The sequence below is a fragment of the Leuresthes tenuis genome, unplaced genomic scaffold, assembly GCF_036924035.1.
Source record: "Leuresthes tenuis unplaced genomic scaffold, fLeuTen1.0.hap1 SCAF_4, whole genome shotgun sequence".
Lineage (NCBI taxonomy): Eukaryota > Metazoa > Chordata > Actinopteri > Atheriniformes > Atherinopsidae > Leuresthes > Leuresthes tenuis.
The window spans coordinates 17,250,502-17,269,671 of NW_027325358.1; the positions used below are offsets into that span (position 1 = coordinate 17,250,502).

Genomic DNA, 19,170 nt, shown 5'->3' on the forward strand with positions numbered 1-19,170 from the left:
TACTGATAAGCTTTGCATATTTTTCCTGGCATAACATTTGAATGATTTAGACAGCATGTGTAGTTTGGATATGTTGTACACAACCGACAACCGCTACTAGTTTTGCAATTTCTGGTGTATCATCTCCAGCTTTGGCGCGGTCGTGTTTTATGCTGTGATCATCAAACACAGGCTCATAAATAATTTTGAACTGTTTTCTGTGACGTGTGCATTGCAGAGCTGGACTGGCCCAGAGAAGCTGTTGGCGCTGGATGAGTTGATTGACAGCTGTGAGCCCACACAAGTCAAGCATATGATGCAGGTGATAGAGCCTCAGTTTCAGCGAGACTTCATCTCCCTGCTGCCCAAAGAGGTGAGTAGCGCTCTGTTGCTTAGCATCACCTGGATACCTGGCCTGAACTCCCGCAGGAGTCCTCTCTGCTCGTTTTTGAGCAGACATACCTGACAGAAACAAGGGACTCCCTCAGCCTTAGTCGTGTCGCATTCGAATCCCCACCATTTTAACGCACCCATAGCTGAGGTCTGGCTTCTGCTTTACAGAATCACTGACAAATGCAAATAGTCTGAAGTGTCAGACTGATGGATTAGTTTGCATGAAATATTCTTGTAGAATGATCGTCTATCAACTGCGCGTTGTGTTGCAGATCAAACGCATAACACCGTTTGTGGCAGGTAGGAGAATTGGGGGTGCGGTAGCATAGAGTGAGGCAATAAGATGCAAGATTTCAAGGTGTCAGAACCACTTGATTCAAAGGTGAAGAAACAAACTACCTCATGTGTGCTCACAAGAAGGAATGACTCCCCTCCCAATTCAGATTTTCCATTACCATTTCTCTTCTGTTTTTATACAGTTTGGTAACTTTGACATCTTTTGATCATTTAATCTCTCTTCTCTGCTGGAGTTGATGGGGATATATTGGGCGAGAGTGTCTGGGTGTTTGTTTTTTTTTTTTTTTATGAGGACACTCCCTGTCATCACATTGTAGGTAAAGTTGGGATTTCAGTTTCTGCTGAAGACCGTGTGCCTTACTTTAAAAGCAGTCGCCATCAAAGTTCTAAAATATCCTCAAGCCTGGTAACGAATTGCTGGATCAAAAGGCCTTTTTGGTGATTGAAGTTTCTTCTTAGCGCTTTGGATGGCTTTCTTGGGCAAGTGACTTCAAGGAGACCTAAAACTATCCTATAACAAGTGAGCAACCCTGGAGAGTGCGGCACAAAAAGGAAACCCTTCAAACTCTGAAATAAGTGTGTATTTGTCACCTATAGATGTACAAAGAAAAAGAAAGCCCTTCGCTTTACTGTTCTTGAAGGTGTAATGATTTAAGACCACCAGGTAGTTTTGGTAAAACAGATAGTGATTAATAATCAGACATGAAATACAACTCGGTTTTTGCATAAATCTTACGCGTCCTTGACCATCTTTTGTGGGCTTTGCTTTGAATTCTGTGTAAATGAACTTAAAATGTTCACTCGCTGCCAGCCCTTTAGAATAGTAAACTTTTCAGAAGGGATTGTAATGTTAAAAAAAAAAAAAAAAAAAGATGCAGCACAGAGAAGCCCAAATTATCTGTTCCCACAGTCAAGAACAGCATAAAATGTAGAAATTCAAAATAGTGAAAGGGAATCATAGAGGGCGTGTGTACTGAGAGCTCTAAGATTTCATTTGCTTCGGCTGGTCAGCAGGTGGCTGATTGCCTCAAAGGAAATTGACTGAACCTGAGGACTGACTACCAGACTTTTAAACCATAGTTTTTTTCTGTGAAAAGTCTTAACTTACAGAGGGCTTTTTGTTCCGTCCTGATATTCGCGACGCCACCCCTGAATTTGTCGCAGTATGTTGTTGAGCCAGTATCATTTAAGGGCAGACGATGGGTGCTAGAAGCCTTGTGAAAATATGTAGCTGTTTGAAATATTAAGGAAAGGAAGAACAGGTGTTTGGGTTGTTTGTGTCATGTCCAGATTTGAAATCCTGAAAGCAGATTTTCTGTTTATGCTCGCTGGGTTTATCTGAAGAGACTGTAACACTGGCATCTTTACCTGCTCTTTGAAGATTTCTTTTTAATACATTTTCTTCAGTCCAGAGAGAATAACTGGTTCTACTCAGTCATATCAGTTTTGCTCTCTGCACTTGAGTTTGACAGATGCTGTGAACATTGGGTATATTTTTCTCAGCCAGTGTGTTTTCGATTGCTTTTTTGAGGTTGTAATGATTTAAGTAAGTTGAAGTACTGTTAAATTTGCCGGTTCTTGAAAATACTGATGTTGCATCTTCATAGTATTTATGCCTTTACACAAACTACATGTTCCTTGTCTGTCAACAGCTGGCTTTGTATGTGCTGTCATTCCTCGAACCGAAGGACCTCCTCCAAGCGGCACAGACATGCCGCTACTGGCGCATCCTGGCAGAAGACAACCTGCTGTGGAGGGAGAAATGCAAGGAAGAAGGTTGGTCTTAAATCTTTGTGACAGATTTAAGGTAGAAAGACATCGTGCTGTCACCCAGTGGGAGCAGTCTGTAGCTACTGCTGTGGTCTCTGCTGAGCTTAAAGTTACACCAGTTTTAAAAATCCATCTTTAATTGGGGGGGATTGAATTGCCTGTTTGTCCACTCAGCTACTTTCTCCCTCCTCCAACAGGTATTGACGAGCCTCTGCTTCTGAAGAAAAGAAAAATCACCAAACCTGGCTTCACTCACAGCCCCTGGAAGAGTGCCTACATCAGGCAGCACAGAATAGACACTAACTGGAGGAGAGGGGACCTCAAGTCACCCAAGGTAGGCTTTCTAACACACCCCCCCTCCCCCACATGTGTGCTGCTCTTACAGACCTGATTTCAAATGGCTTTGAGTCGCAGAGGGATGTTTCAGTGAGGGAATGTTTTACTTCATGTCTGAAGGAATGTGTGGAAGAATAACAGAGCAGTGGCAAAATAGGATCTTCTTCATCTGTAATCTCTATTTGTGTTTCACCTATGCAGGACTTTGCCATAAATCATGACCAGCATGCTAAAGCAAATCCCTAATGAACCATGAAGGCTATGGCTGATTTTGAAATAGCCGCAGGTCGTTTTAGGCCATTACTGGCATAAATTAGGTTCCTGTGCTCTTTGTATTCCTTTGCATATGCAGTGAGTTCTGTTATTTGCTGAGCTAGCAGTCCTGTGACCCAGCAGCAGAGAGCTGCATATAAACACAGAAGCATTGAGCACCTCTGCAAAAGCGTTGTACACCTGCAGCACTTTGACATTTTCCTCTTATCTTGTTTTCACTTTGATGTAGAAAGCCCCAGCGACGTGTCACTGTCGGTGTCACTTCTTGTCATTTGCTTTGTCATCCCACATTGAGCCCTCTTGTTTGCCTCCTCATTGCATCTCTCCTTATACGTCTCGTCTCAAGGTGCTGAAAGGACACGATGACCATGTGATCACCTGCCTCCAGTTCTGTGGCAACCGCATAGTCAGCGGCTCCGACGACAACACGCTGAAAGTGTGGTCAGCTATCACGGGAAAGGTAAAGGTCGACTCGTTTTTTACTTTGCGTTTTCTGAACTGTTTTAGATTATTTCTTTTATTTCTTTTTTTATTTTTATTTATTTATTTATTTTTTTTACAACTATGGTTTTAAAAGCAGAGGACAAGTCATGTGGAGTATTAACAGCTATGAAGACTTGCTGTAATCACACATAAAGTGTATATTCAGCAATGCAAAAAGCATTAACGACTGCTGCCTTTTCAGCACCCAGCTGTTTGGGATCGTTGGTCATCAGGAACATTTTTGCTGCTACACACAATCTTGTTACTTGTCCTTCAGTTTTGTGCAGTATATATCAAAAGGCCGTAGTTGTAACGTGGCATTTGAAAGATGCTGGACTTAATTTTCATTTAATTTTGTTTAGTTTTTTTTTTTAAACTAAAAATCTTCTACTTTAATTTTCCTAAATAGATACATTTTCTAACTTAAAAAATGTAAAGAAAGCTTTAAAGCCCTTAAAGAAATTCATATTCTGCAGTCCCCTCTGCTCGAGTTTTCCTTTGGTTTTGGATATAATAGACCAGAAATGTTCCTTAGCTCTGATGAAAAGACTGTCTCTTGAACACAAAGCTAAGTTGGCTCTCAGCCAGCCTGTGATTACACGCATATCAGTCACAGCATTTGCTGGTCCGAACAGATTTTTTGCCAAGGTCATCCAATAGGCACAGGACTCAGACTGGCTCTCCTGCACCCAAAGACTAATATCTAGATGACAGGCTGGTAAGTTACAGCCTCAGTGGCTCCATACCGCTGACAGAAGTCTGAGATGAGTTACATCACCAGCAGGCTCTGCTGCTGTTGTCTCAAAACCCCTGCGTTCAGACTGACGTCACAGACTCGCAGTGTGTTCTGTGTGATTTTCTACGATGCGTCTCTGCCTCAGAGTAGTTTGTTTACGCTGGTCGGGAAGAAGAGCTAAGCCTAAATCCATTTGTTTGGATGCTGGAGTCAGACCACACATCCCCTCTTTGGATTTTAGCTCTTTATTCCTCGCTCTCAACACCAGAGTGAATCTATCACTGGAGAGGAACAGCCAATTAGGCACAGTCAACCATTTTGGTGAAGTGTCTGTCGATGCCAGTAAAACTCAAGTAAAAATACAATGAGATTACCATCTCCTGCATTTATATTTCCTCTGTGCTGTCAGCATTGTTTAGTGTCTTTAGCCAGCTTATTATTTGGACTGGATTGCTATGTTTTCCCTCTGTTAGTCTATGATACCCCTCATGGCTCACAGTGCACATGCCTGTTTTCACCTTCATATCGTGAGCTGTCAGGATTACAACCAATAGACTGTAGTAGGGATTTTCAGCCTCCAATTTCAGTAAAAGTAGTGGTTTCTCGTTCCCCAGCTCTGCAACTCACACTTGGGCTTAGGTCCTGCTCAGAATTGGATCCATAAGAGCAAAGATGACAACATAGTGATCATCATAGATGAGGAATTGGGATTTAATTCTCTGTCTCTGAAGTTTGATGCCATTAGCCTGAAAACGTGTCTGCCTTTTCTTTAAAATGTTCCTCCAGTAGCTTGCTGGGTAGGTTGAGGATTTAAATGAATGTAATGGGGGGAAAAATTTGTTTACAGCAAAGACAAAGAACACTTCTTCTCATCTCCACAGTTTAGAGAACTCAGAAAGATTCCCCAGTGGTGGGGGGAATCAAATAATGTTGTGATTCAGTGTTTTCATGTTCTCACAAACTCACAGTGTTCCCAAACCCACAGATGTTTCTATCAATTGTTTAATGAGTCTTTCTGCCGTCCCCTTTTTTCCTCAAAGATTTTCTTTATTTTAAATACTCGCTTGGTGTTTTTTAAGCAAAGTCTTGCATCAAACCAACAGGCTCATTTGCATGGATACAAATATTTGTTGAACTGAAAACTTGAAAATTCAGATTGTCAATGCAGCCAAATCTTAAACAACCACCAAAACAGATAAATGTTTGATCTTTGATTCATCAGCCCACACGATGAGGCAATCGGCAAATTTTGTGTAAATGCATCCCACCTGTAAAAACTGTAGGAGCTTTTTCTAATACTCTGCACCGCAAAAACTCAATTAGAATAACACGAGAGTGGACAAAACCTGCGTATGGTGTTCACAATTTGCGATTTAAGAAATCGCTGTTGTTGAGCTCAGACTTTAGTCGATGGACCTTTTGTCTTTGCTTCAGCCCCTGAGCTGTCAATTTTCCATCCAGCCACACAAATAGTCGCACAGATCTTACTGCTTCAGAGGTGGCTGCTGGTTGTTTAACAGTGCAGTCTGTGTCCTTGGTGGTGCCTGTCAGCAACAGCCTCGGCTGTCACGCAGATTTAAGATGGCAGACCTGCGGACTGCCGTTGAATCCAGGGAGAGATGTCCTCTGCCAGATTCTTCAGCTGTGTCCTAACCCTCACACTTTACCGTCCCCGCGTCCGACTGAACAAGCTCTACAGATTTGAGCTGTTAACAGAACGTTTTAAGATTGTGAAATTAAGTTGTAGTGAATTAAAGGATTATTTTTACATGGATGCGTGAAAATGCCCTTATATCAAGACTTCTATTCTCCAGGGGCTGTGACGTGGCTCTCTTCTGTGATGATGCCTGAGAGCAGAGCATGACATGTGTGTATCAGCCTATCAGGACGTGGAGTCGAACAAAATCACACACATGTCATCATATCAGCAGCGCAAGAGAAGTAAAAGAGCAAAGGGTTGCCAAAGCTGTCAAAGCAGCATAGGCCTTAATTTAATTTATCTGCCGTCGTCTACCACCATTTCTCACTTTAACAAGATTTTTTGGCAGCTAACGTTGTGGTGACTCACCAGGCTCAGGTGTCACAACAGAAAACAAAGGAGGCGGCAAAAGAAAAAAGCAAATTTCAGCCACTGCAGCTGTCTTTCAGGGAAATCTAGTGTACATTTTCACACATTTATTCACATTTCATTCATCTTGGCACATTTTTCCTTAAACCGCTCTTATTTTTATATCTCCGATTACTTTCCGTCGACTATCATGTGACACCTGTAACCTCTTTTTTTCATGTATTTCCTTTTGAGGTGAGATTATCCTCCCATTAATCTTTTTAATTACGTGCTGTTAGTCTGTAATTATGTGATGGCTTTACCTAAGGCCGTTTAAATTTAGCCGAAGCTCCACATTTAGCCCCAGTGACCCGTATCTTCTGATATTTCTTGCTAAGTTCTAGAGAGGAGGCTTTTTCCTTACAAAGGGAAATCTTTCATGTAATGTCCCTCTTTGTGTCCATCGGCATGGCTGCAGAAGCGGATGCTCTTCCTCTTGTTTTTCTTAAAACAAAGAGAGGATTTGATTTCAAATGTAAAGCATTGTTTGAAACGCCTCGTGTTGAAAATAGGCTTTCACAGGTTCAGCAAAGGAGTGCTAATCTTCCGTCATTCCCAGGGACAAGCTTATTTTAATTTTTTTGAGCAGACAGATAAAGATGCTTAAGCCCTTCATTTCAGATATTGTGTCTTCCTACGCGCTGTTTGAGTAGGCTCTAATCACACTTAGTCTTGTCTTGAGATTCTTGTATTTGTGGTAAAATAAAGTGCAAGCCCGCTTGTGAATTGTTTACTAAATGTAAATTATGTTTCAAACCGTTCTGACAACAGATCACAACATATTTCCCTTTGCAATATTCTCCTGTTCACTGATCTAAGACGTCCATCACGCAAACGTGATGATAAAACTGCATGCTTTTATCACTGATGTGAGGTCGATCGGAAGGTCCTGACATTTAATGATTCTGTTCATCACAAACGGAACGAAGAGGACTGGCTTGCAGCATCATCTTCCTTCACCCTTCATTGGCTGCAGTAAAACCTCTATCCCTGCGCTGCCATTCACTCCTCAGTTGCTTATCAGCCGCAGTCAGGGATCACATGTTGTACACTTCAACTCCACGCTTCACTCTGAACCTCAGATAACCAGAGCCGCCGCCACAGTTTGCTCCTCTCCCCAGAGAATTTCAATTTAATGCATCTCGGATAATTAAATGGGGCCACAAGTGGGACAAACTGTGGAGACGCAAATTCAATTGATCAGAAAGATTTCCATAACTGCTGTAATCAATAGCTAATCTACCATCCCTAATAAGGATGAATGGTCAGTGGTTTATTGTGGATGGTTGTCAACCCTTTTAGCAACAAGAATGAATCGTCTGCTTTGCCATAAGATAAGTAAAAGCAATTTAAAAGCTCATGCAGGCCTCAGAGAAACTTTGTCCCGGAACGGCAGCAGCATGCATGAGCTCTCTTTTTTTCCAGTAAAAGGTCGCATAAATTTAATTTAACTTTCCCCCCACCCTGAAGGCAGCATGGGTTCATACAGTTATAAAATCCCAAATGAGATTTTGAGTATTTGATCTGAGGCTTGTATGAATTTTAGTGACTCTGAATGTCTTTCAAATCACCAAGTGGCAGAGATGAATGCGCTAATCATGACTCCTGTGCTCCTGCAGTGTCTGCGGACGCTGGTGGGCCACACAGGGGGCGTGTGGTCTTCCCAGATGCGAGACAACATTATCATCAGCGGCTCCACTGATCGCACACTCAAGGTCTGGAACGCAGAGACGGGAGAATGTATCCACACCCTCTATGGGCATACCTCAACAGTGCGCTGCATGCACCTACATGAGAAAAGGTATGGAGCGGTCTCATTAGTGAGCATTGTTAGAAAGTTTAGAACCAACAGAGCTTTTGGCTTTGCTGTTCTTTATGTGTCGAAGATATCTTTGATTGGAGACTACTATTTCGCTGATACTTGGTTCATTTATTTTGGAGAGAACAGCCGCCACACACTTACTAATTCCAGCATATTAACTGTGAGCATCTTTATAGAGTAAGGTATTAAACTGAAAGTCTTTAAGATTTTTGACCAAAATCATGACCTGACAATTTGATGATGACAAAAATAATTCTATTAACCATAAAATGCATTTCCCCCCCCTCATTTTTATGAATACTCTTGCTAAATATAAAGCCACGGTTAGCAGCCACGTAGTTTGGAACAAACACTTGAAAGTAAGCGGAAGAAGCTATAATTGATCTCTATGAAGGTCGTACTTCGAGACTTCTTTTGCTAACCAAACCCGTTGTGTAATTGGTACAAAAAACTAGTGTAAAATGAGATGTCCTAAAAGAAGGAGAAACAAGTGAATCATTTCTGTGACTGTTCCTCACGATGATAACACGTGACTTAATCATGAAAAAAGAGCAACTGCAGCACTAAAAGTGGACCGTATCTATGAAAGTGAGCATGCAGTTTCACAGTGATTAAATAGACCCTGTGAGCCGTCTTAAGTGAACTGCTGCTCACTCATTCACTCAGTATCACACTCAGGAGACTCAAAGTGCTCCTCTCGCCTTAGGGGCCACAGAGGTTTTTGTGTAGTATTTGATTACTCAGCGGAAAGGCCGTTAGCCGCAGACAGTGAATAACATGTTGGTGATTTCCATCCATGTAGCGCTGTGAGGCATTTCCTAAATAAAGAGCGTGAGCTGTGCACGGCTACAGCATTGTTTTCTTCTGTGTATACAGCCTGTGAGGTGATGACGTATTATGGACTAAAATGAAAGATTTTATTCTAATTGAAATGTTAAGAAAAAAATGTACAACTAGTAACTTCTGAGTAGAATTTTCTTTTATGTAACCTAAACCTCTTCATCTTGAGTGGAGACATGTCTCGACTTAAAGAGGAGTTTCTGTGCATTCAAGTGTGAACACGAACGTGACGCGGAAGAAGACAGAAAAAGTTCATAACAGCCTCGTTTCTCTGTCAGTGCAGCTGCCGCAGTATGAACGAGTTTAATCTTTCCAAACGGCTTGCTTGAGAAAATATTACCTTTTAGAAGGAAAGTTCAGCTCCACGTGAACACATCCGACAAATTCCCACTGGCTCCAACTCTCTGTGTCGCAACCCACCCACAGTGTCTTTTGTGTTTCTTATGCGCTTGCTCTCAGGGTGGTCAGTGGCTCTCGTGATGCTACGCTTCGCGTTTGGGACATTGAGACAGGTCAGTGTTTACACGTCCTCATGGGTCATGTGGCGGCGGTGCGCTGCGTGCAGTACGATGGCCGCCGGGTGGTCAGCGGTGCCTACGACTTCATGGTGAAAGTGTGGGACCCAGAAACGGAGACCTGCCTCCACACTCTGCAGGGCCACACCAACAGAGTGTACTCCTTACAGGTGAGCAGCCTCGCATGCAACGTGCACACACACACACACACACACACAAAGCGTAATACTTCATACATTTGATTTTACGATTGAGTCCACTATAAAGGCCTAGAAGTTTTTCCTCGGAAGCGGGTGGTGTATCGGCCTGGTGACTTTATTTCCTGTCCTAAGCCGTTGAAATTAAATTCACTGATGGATAACTTTTGGTTCTCGAGAAATTGCTTTGTTAGTGTAATGTAGACACACACACACACACACACACACACACACAACATGACTGCACTTGTGTTTATCATGCTCCTATTTGATTGCAGTTCTGTAGTGTTTAGATTTGTTTGTTCCTCTTGTGTACGTGTTGTTGGTTATTCATTCAGTGATTATTCGTTTCCTTCGAGATGTTTTCCTTCCTTACTGTTTGATGACAGCACTTCAGCTGAAGTGGATGCTCTCAGCTGCACTGATTGGGGTTTTTTTTGTGCTTCTTTGTTCCACTTTTAAAGTGTTTAATTTGGACAAAAACACAAGCTCCCAGAGATCAATAACATGAATTAATTTCGATTAGTCTGATCTTAAGCTTGGTAGTGGAAACGCTGCGTCAAGTCAGATGTTGTTGCTGTTAACTGTAAGTTGGGGCGACGGCTGCAGTTATCATGAGCTGACAACTTGAATGTCAGCCTGTTACAGCTGGTCTGCTCTTTCTGTAGTTTGACGGGATCCATGTGGTGAGTGGCTCGCTGGATACGTCTATAAGGGTCTGGGACGTGGAGACGGGCAACTGCATCCACACGCTCACGGGGCATCAGTCCCTCACCAGCGGCATGGAGCTCAAAGACAACATTCTGGTCTCAGGCAATGCAGACTCCACTGTCAAGATCTGGGACATCAAGACGGGCCAGTGCCTGCAAACACTGCAAGGTGAGTCTGCTGTGCTGTGACAGTCGCTTTATGCCTTTTTCTAAAAATCGAACCAGAGGAAAAATACTCTTGCTGACGGCTTACAATCAAGTAAGAAATTGAAAACCAAGTCATATTACCGTTCCCGTTTATATGAACCCTACAAGGTTACAGAGGCTGTGTAAAACACAGCAGGTATGGATAAGAGCAGCTGAAAATAACACTTTTCCACAGGGTTAACCTTGATGAACTGGTGGTGTGTCGAAGGATTCTTGTTGGTTTTCTCAAGCTTACATTACAAGTGCAGTTGCTGTCATCTTTAGATGCGTGTAATCTGGGTTCACTCTCTCTCCTGCATCTCCTGCTCCTGCATCTCCTCTTAGCTGCTGTCTGTGTCAGACAAAGAAGGAGGGTTGCAGTCGTTGAAGTGGAGTTAAGTAGGATGCTTTGAAAACGGCTGCTTTTTATTTATTTGGTGACGTAATCATTCTGATTCTCTGAGAAGCAGATCCAAGTTAAGACCCAGTCCAACTTGTCCATGCCAGTCCACTTTTATGATCTCACGCAGGCCAGACTTGTTAAAGCACTTAAAGCCGATGCATCCAGTTGCCATAACATGAATGGAAGAAAATGGATGCGCTAAAAGGGATTTAGTTTAATAGTAAAACCTTATACAAGGTTGTTGATTTATCCCACGGGCTGCAGAACCTGACATGGATTGAGTTATAGTGCAGATGTATGAATGCTGATGTGAAAATGAATAACCTGTAAGTGGGTGCATGGAGTAGTTCTGAGGCTAGACCTTGTCAGCTCAGTGGTCCTGATTATAGTCTCTACTTCTTTTGTGTGCGATTGAGTTGTTCTAACACCATTAGCGATACTTTGTATCTCACAGGAAGTTGGAAATCCTTTGCTGAATAGGAGACAGCTAGTTGTACCCCTCCCCAAAATGCACTCATTAGCAAACTACAACAGCGCATGGTGGTTCTTCAAAGCCCAACACGCACAGCAGCTGAACAAAAGGATGCCTGAAGAGAGAGGGAGGGACACGAAGAGGGGGGAGGTGGATGAATGCCTGTCTCGTCGATGAGGGAGTCGAGTAGTAAAGGACCGGGGGCCGGGGAACTTTGTAGGTCATTTAATTAGGTCAGCGGACAATTTCTGTCACTCATTAGTGCGTTTTGATAAGACAATAGTCCGACAACAAGGCCACCACTGTCATTTGAAGAGAATATAGGTAATGATGGAGCAGGCCTCTTTGTTGTGGTGGCGGGTGGAGCCGAGGGAGGCGAGATGCAGGCATGATGGGTGGGGGTTGGTGCAGAGCACTGCTGTGTTCTCAGGTAAATTAACTAAACTAACCAGAGACACAAATGGAAAATGGGAAATCTTCCTCACAGTTAGATTTGACATTTTTTATTTTCTGGAAATACATTAAATATTTCTATTTCTAATCTCATTAAAGAGTAGTTAATTTTCCGAAACTCTACTCAGTGCTTGTGTTTTTTGCGTTGACCTAATTGATTTGGATATTATATTCTAGCTTTTATGGAAATCGCAATTAACTGCTCATTTACAGTCACAAATGAAGTCACAGTAACACCCAGTCTTCTCTTCAGCTGTGGCCTCCTGCCAGCGCACAAATGGACCTGGCGGAGGTGTCGCTGAAGCTGCTAAACCCCCCATGACAGTGACGGGCCTGAGCCGCAGCATCATACCGCAGCTCGTCCTAAAGCCCGCCCGCAGTCAGAAGACTCACTGTTCTGTCACAACAGCCACAGGGCTTTTGTTGCCACTTCTTTATCCTTTATTCTGGGCTGTTATGGTACAACTACTTTCATCAAATCCCAGATTCACAATGCTCCACCACATTAGGGCCTTTATTACACGTTGACCAAATTGCTGCGGCTAATGTGGAGTTCAAGGACATGTTTTTCCCCCGTAAAACTCTTCGTTAGAGGCGATTTGCTCGCTGAACCATTTTAATTTTCTTTTCTTTTTTTTTAAAGTCACTGTGACCTTAACTTAGCCCATGGAACTGGAAGGTGATCCTCATTTCATGCAAGGTGGCCAACATCTTATAGAGCTTTAAGTCCATCTTTACACCGCCATCACTAATGAAAACCTTTTCGACCTTTTAAGAGAGAAGTAACCTTTTTATTCAGGTGTTTCTCACAAAAGCTTTAGCAGCTCTTGAGGCTCGTTTGGTGAGTCAGTGTTGTCCAGCACCTCTGATATTTGCTGAAAGAAACTGGCAGATCTTTTTAATTCAGAGCGGACATGTTTTGGCTGTAAAGTCAAATTCATTCAACGTTTTACATCCCTCTAACCATCTGATTGTTGTTGTGTTCAGGTCCCCACAAGCACCAGAGTGCAGTGACGTGCCTCCAGTTCAACAAGAACTTCGTCATCACCAGCTCTGATGATGGCACCGTTAAATTGTGGGACTTGAAGACGGGCGAGTTCATCCGTAATCTGGTGACTTTGGAGAGTGGCGGCAGCGGCGGTGTGGTGTGGCGCATCCGAGCCTCCAACACCAAGCTGGTGTGCGCAGTAGGCAGCCGCAACGGCACAGAGGAAACCAAGCTGCTGGTGCTGGACTTTGACGTGGACATGAAGTGAGAGAAGGACATGTTTGGGTAGGACGAAGTGAGCGAGAGGAAGGAACTGAGGGGGGAACGGGAGACGACGTGTCTGGAAACCATAGAGCCAACACCTCGAACTCTTCACCCAAACATGGAAAATCTGCAGTCACAACAATGAAAAAAGTGGGCTTTGCTGTCTTTGCTGTCTACTATTATCACCCACGTCCCATATTTTGGGCAGATGTTACTGACAAAGACACAGATCCTCACGTGCTCAGCCCCTGCGTTTGACCCCGTCCCACCTGTGTGCGGTGGCGCCATAGAGGGGCTCAGGATGGAAACAGGGCCCAGAGGCACAACCGTTCTGTCCCGTATTGGCTGGGAGGAAGACGAGGAGAAAAGAAAAGAACGACTGAACTCTTCTGCAGCGACTCTCCACCTTTTGGGTTCAGGGTCGGCTTCACACAGAGACTTGGTTTCGCTCAAGCCTGACAGATTTTGAGATGTACAGAGATATATTATTTTTTAAAAGTCCCCTCTCCCCTCCCCACATCCCCTCCCATCAGCGTGCACCCACAGACACACAAACACTCAGACAGCCAACTCGCAAGTGGGAAAACATTGACCGTGGGTAAAGCTTGAGGAAGACGGGTGATGTTAGAGGTGAATTTTCACACACAGTTACTCCTAAAGAGCTGCTTGATGTAGTGGAGAAAAAGGAAGCGTTTGGAGGGTTCAGCCTGTAATCGGGCTCATTTCTTTTCACTCCATTTCCGTTCTTATTGTTCTCCACTCAGTTTGATTTCTCCACAGCATCGCACACAAACACAACTGTGAATTTCAATACCTTTATGATTTATCATATGAAAAGGGTTTTGTTTTTGTTTGTTTTTGGGTTTTTTTTTTTCTCCTTTGCTCAAATCCCAGTATTAGAAACCCACTCTGTTTAGATATGCTGTCTTTGTCACGATGTTTGTTGTGTTTTTATATGAGTTATTAGTCCTTCCTACCTGTTTTCTACATACCTGGGTTTGGAGCTCTGTCTCCACATGAACATCAGTGCCGTTTAGAGTTTTTCGGAGTCCAGCTCAGGTGGTTTCCCTTAATACCAGTGCTATGATGAGAGGAAGGTTCTTTGCTCTAAGCACTGTGGATTAATTCCCCCGAGAACTCCTCAGCCCCTTCCCCTCTACCGTTTTTCCCCGAGTGGCCAAACTGTTTTCATGCTGCTAGATGAAGAGGAAAAAAAAAAAAGGAAAAAAAAAAAAAAGAGATGGAACTTATATTTGCTGTGACGTTTTAGTCCCAGGCGAAATTCCAAATTGAACTCTGTATGTTTGGACTTAAAGTAACACAAAAATGACAAGATAACATCATACTTTTTTTTTTGTTTGTTTTTTTTTTTTTTTAATTTTGTTTGTTTTTGCCACTGAAACTTGAGCCAAACGTGCCTCTACGAGGCTGAGAGGCGGAAGCGTGTCTGACAGATACTGATGGGATCGCCTGCAGAGAGGAAACGAGGGGATGTACACTGTTGGCGTGCGTGCGTGCGTGAGTGCATGAGTGCGTGTGTTAGCGTGTTAATGGCAACTTGTAAACACATTCCTTGGGACAAAGCTTTCTCAGCCTGTTCTTTGGGGAAATGTATAAATGCTGTGTGGACTGGCAAAAAAAAAAAAAAGAAAAGGCAAAAAAAAAAGAAAATATCAAACTAGCAGATGTATCGATTTTTAACACGTTGAATGAAAGAACTGTCCGTATCTGTGTGTGATTGTTGTTCCATTCAAAGATGTCTGAAGCAACAGAGGAGAACATCATCAACTGACAGGTAGAGCTGCCGAGAGTCTTAGTGTTACTTAATGTGTTGCAGTTCAAATCACCGGGGCGGCTGCAGCTTTTGTGAGCGGGGGGGGGGGGGGGATAAAAACACAAAAGGCCACAAACGTGAACAGAAACATTGTAGCCAAACAAGAATCGTCTCAATCTCCAGGAGTCACAACTCAAGCTGAACTGTGAAAGTGGTATAACACTGTATATTAAAAAAAAGAAGAAAAAAAAAAAAGAAAAACAATCTCACTCTATCTCCTCTTGTTGTTTTCTTCGTCTGTTTTAATTTATGATCTGGTTTGAGAAATCAGATGTGTTGCAGGTGTTTTATTTTGTTCAGTTCATGTAAACTGCCTGGCAAAAAAGAAAACAGACAAAAAAACCTGAAAGGGATTGTGTATTTGTTTGATTCACTTAGAATTTTATTTTCTTATAACTTAAGTGCAATAAAATGTGGGTTTTTCTTTTTTCATTTCAAGCATATCAGTTGTCTGTTTTTGTTACCGCTGTGAAAGGCATCTTATATGTTCAATAAAGCAAATTATTTGGTTTGATACATCCACAAGGGAATAATTTTAGCATCTAAACACACATTGTAGGTTTCTTAGGCCAAACTCATCAGTCATCCTTTAACATTCACATTGTGTTGGAGGCTATTTTCAACAGGCCATTCAACAGGATATTGGAAGATCGAGATGACATGAAAACTTGGAATAGATTTAATAAAAGGTATTTATCTTTTGCCAGAGAAGTCGAGTCGGAACACAAAGTTGCCGGAGACAATAGCTCAACACAGGAAGAATTCCCAGACTGGAGCTTCCTCAGGGCCGTTGTCCGCCGTTGCCACAGTGTGCGTTGCCATGTAAAATAAAGACATTTTAAACATTTTTGCACAAACCACAGTGTGCCTTTGATGCGAGAGAGTGTGCATCTTTATTAGATCGCCACAAGGACGCGGCAGTGCTTCCAAATCCGTTGTTTTCAAGTTCAAATGTTCGGAATAAAAAACAAAAAAAACTACAAATTCTAATATCTGGATGCTTTGCACAAAAAAAAGCAGCAAAACAGAAATATACAGTCAACACAGGTCCCAAGGTTAGTGGAATCAGTTCTGCATCACAATCTCTGTCACATCTTCTGCACCTCAGTTATTATGAAAGAACAAAATAAATAAGAAATAAATGTCTCTTCTGACTTTGTCACCCCAGTGAGGTCATCAGCTAAACACTTCAGATGTTTATGTGAAGTGCCGTCATAGAGTATGAGCTCTTGAGTTATGGCTAAGGGTGTGTTTGTGAGCTCACAGGGATGTTTGACCATGGAAATCTAATTGGGTCACCCTTGAGTCCCAGTTTGTAGACTTTATATAAAAGATGAACATAGTTATTAAGCAGACATCCGAGTTCTTCAAGGTACAGTAAAGCAGAAACCCGCTGGCTCTAAAGCATCTCCTGCTATAATCGACTCCCAGCCCCCAAAAATATAAATTCCTCTCAGTAAAAACCGGGTGAAAGCATTTCTCACCTCATGGGATTACCAGTTTAATTGACTCATTCTGATTGGTGTGCTGGTGGTCCTTAAGAAAGATTAAAAAGAAATTGAGCTCGAAGTACAGAAAGCTCAAGATGGCGAGAGCAAAATATTGAACTCAAGGCTTCGAAATATCAGTTTGTAAACCTGTGGGTGACTTTGTGGCTGGTATTCCCTCTTCTGTGCACTCATGTCGTTAAAATTTTTTACATATTGGACGAAATTCTATCGGTGGACAACGTTTAAAATATAATACTTTGAACCCGGCAGACGAAACATGATGGAACATTAGATCAAGTCTTTACAGACCAAAACAGAGTAACATTTTTAGGAAGGTTTAATGAGTTCCCCTCTACTGCTAAAGATGAAGTGAATGGTGCATTTGTTGGGGATTATTTTCAGCTCTACTTAAAGTTGATGGCAGCAAGAGAAACTCCAGAGCTCATGTTCATGTAATGAATGAGTCCCCTTGTTTTCATGTTCCTAATAGTTAATGGGCTGTGAAGGAGCACTCCGATGGACACGAGACTCTTTGTGGCTTTGTTGACAATAGAATGGACCAGTTTTCCTCTTTTGTGGCTCGATATTATAGTTTGAACACTGATGAATGACAACAGTTCCCAATCTAGAAGACGGATCAACCGCGGTTTGTTCCAAACTGACAGAAAATGGAAACTAGCAAATGTCTCTGGATCATAAACATGTGACTAAATACATGGTTGCTCTTATAACATTAGGTCAACATTCAAAACATTAGTGTTTTGGAAAGTTTATCCCTCAGCGGTGTTGGCGAATGTTGTTTTTGCAGCTTTACAAACTGGGATTCTACATAACCTAAAGAGGCACAGAAGAGACTTCGGGGATTAATCCTGGTGTAATTCTGTCAAGTGTGAGTGTCAACTGGGGTATTTTCCTCTAAGTTTCCTCGGTTTATTTCCTGTTTTCAACCTGTGAGGAGAATTTAATGCCACTTTTGTTTTAGCATTCCTTCTCTTCTCTGCTTTATTTGAAGCGCCACGAAGGTGACGAGGGAACAATCTGAATGTGACCCTGTTTTTTTTTTTTGTTTGTCTTCCAAGACCGTTATCTGTCATGAGGCCACGCAGCTCGAGCAGCAGCAGTAACTGAGTCTGTGCTGTGCTGCAGATTCCCTCCTGCCTGTTGCCTAGCGATGGATGGTCCCTGGCCCAGCCACAGAGCTCAGTGTCCACTGGCAGTATTGTGTGAAAGCAGCAAGTGCTGCACATCCTCACATGAATGGACGCGTGGTGGAGCTTCCACCGTGGCTGGCGAGGTTATCCTGTGGGCTTGATCTTGGGATCGAGCTGCGTGTCGTTCATGCAGCTTCTCTGTTCCTCAAACTGGTTTTAGGTTTAACTTAAGAGGATACAAAATTGACAGACTGTCTTTCTTGCATCATATTAGTTACTTTCATTGAAGTAGTCCACTTGCATATGAAACTGAAGCAATATTTCCACTCCACCATATTTCAGACGGACATATACTTTTTACCTTACTATATTTGTCTGACAGCGGCACGTTATACAACATATGTAAAGATATACAGTAGCAGGCTGTGCAAAGATCCACCCCGAAACAGTCCAGCACACAATAAATGGTTGTAAGATGCAGGCAGGTACAGCATACGGTGTAGCCGAGTGGCTGTAATAATGTAGAGAAACAGCTGCTCTGGGTGAGTCCCAAAGTCAGAATAGGAGATGCCTCTAAAGGTGGTGGAGAATGACGAAGCTAACGGGCTGTTGGACTTCAAGATCCAGAGTGCTAAACTGATGATGGCTAAGCAAACAGTTGTAGTGGTGGTCCACAGAATACAATAATGCCTTAAATCAAAAGAGCTGAGGGTGATGATGCATGGAAAGCAGCGAACTGTTTACACAAGCAGCCAAAAGTTCTCGTATTAATCATTTGCTCAGAAACAAACTATACCTGACATTAAAAAGTAGCACGATAAGGAGCACAATGTGGCCTTCAAAAATGTAGAGCAAAAGTATGAAGCAGTATAAATGCAAATGAGTTTAAAACACTTGTGTAGGAACAACACAAATGTACTCTGTTTTCCACTGATTTACTCACAAAGTAATAACACTTTAACAAATAAATCATTTCAGTTGCAGCCTTACTTAAATAAACATTTATTTGACAGTATTCCTTTCCTTGAAAAACATTAACGGATCGCATTCTGTAACAACATGGTTGGGACGTATAGGAGACAGTGATGTATCTGCACTGGCAGCCCTTAAATGAACTTAATATTAAGAAGTGATGAATCATCTCATTCGTTGAGGTTATTAGCCATTTATCTACGTTACCCTTACTGTCGAGATTGCACTGCTCTGCCTGTTGATGAATGAAAGCTCTCTCTGCTCTCACTGCTCGAATGAAGCAGGTTTGCTGCAGTCCTCAGCACTAACTCATCCAGTCACAAACAACACGCCAGAGAAGGAAACGAATGAGGGATGGTCCCCTGCCGAGCTGAATTTGATGCCACTGGAAGCATTTAAAGGTTTGGATGCCAAGATGAAAGAGGCGGAGGGATGCTCTTGCACTTCATGCCATATCCCTCCATCTCTTTGTTCAGTAATCCTGCCCTACAGCAACGCG

At 42.6% G+C, this 19,170-nt stretch overlaps 1 protein-coding gene across 7 annotated transcripts in view; it reads left to right on the forward strand.

Moving 5' to 3' along the window:
* Positions 1 to 15,496, forward strand: part of fbxw7 (F-box and WD repeat domain containing 7) — a 90,683-nt gene extending 75,187 nt beyond the window's left edge. For all 7 annotated transcript variants that reach the window (XM_072384873.1, XM_072384874.1, XM_072384875.1 and 4 more), the window contains 8 exons: positions 218 to 352; positions 2,322 to 2,445; positions 2,637 to 2,773; positions 3,395 to 3,508; positions 7,994 to 8,175; positions 9,496 to 9,721; positions 10,417 to 10,627; positions 12,960 to 15,496. In XM_072384873.1, coding sequence (XP_072240974.1) covers positions 218 to 352; positions 2,322 to 2,445; positions 2,637 to 2,773; positions 3,395 to 3,508; positions 7,994 to 8,175; positions 9,496 to 9,721; positions 10,417 to 10,627; positions 12,960 to 13,228 — 1,398 coding nt within the window. In that variant the 3' untranslated portion in view covers positions 13,229 to 15,496. The remainder of the gene's footprint in view (positions 1 to 217; positions 353 to 2,321; positions 2,446 to 2,636; positions 2,774 to 3,394; positions 3,509 to 7,993; positions 8,176 to 9,495; positions 9,722 to 10,416; positions 10,628 to 12,959) is intronic.
* The last annotated feature ends 3,674 nt before the right edge of the window (positions 15,497 to 19,170 follow it).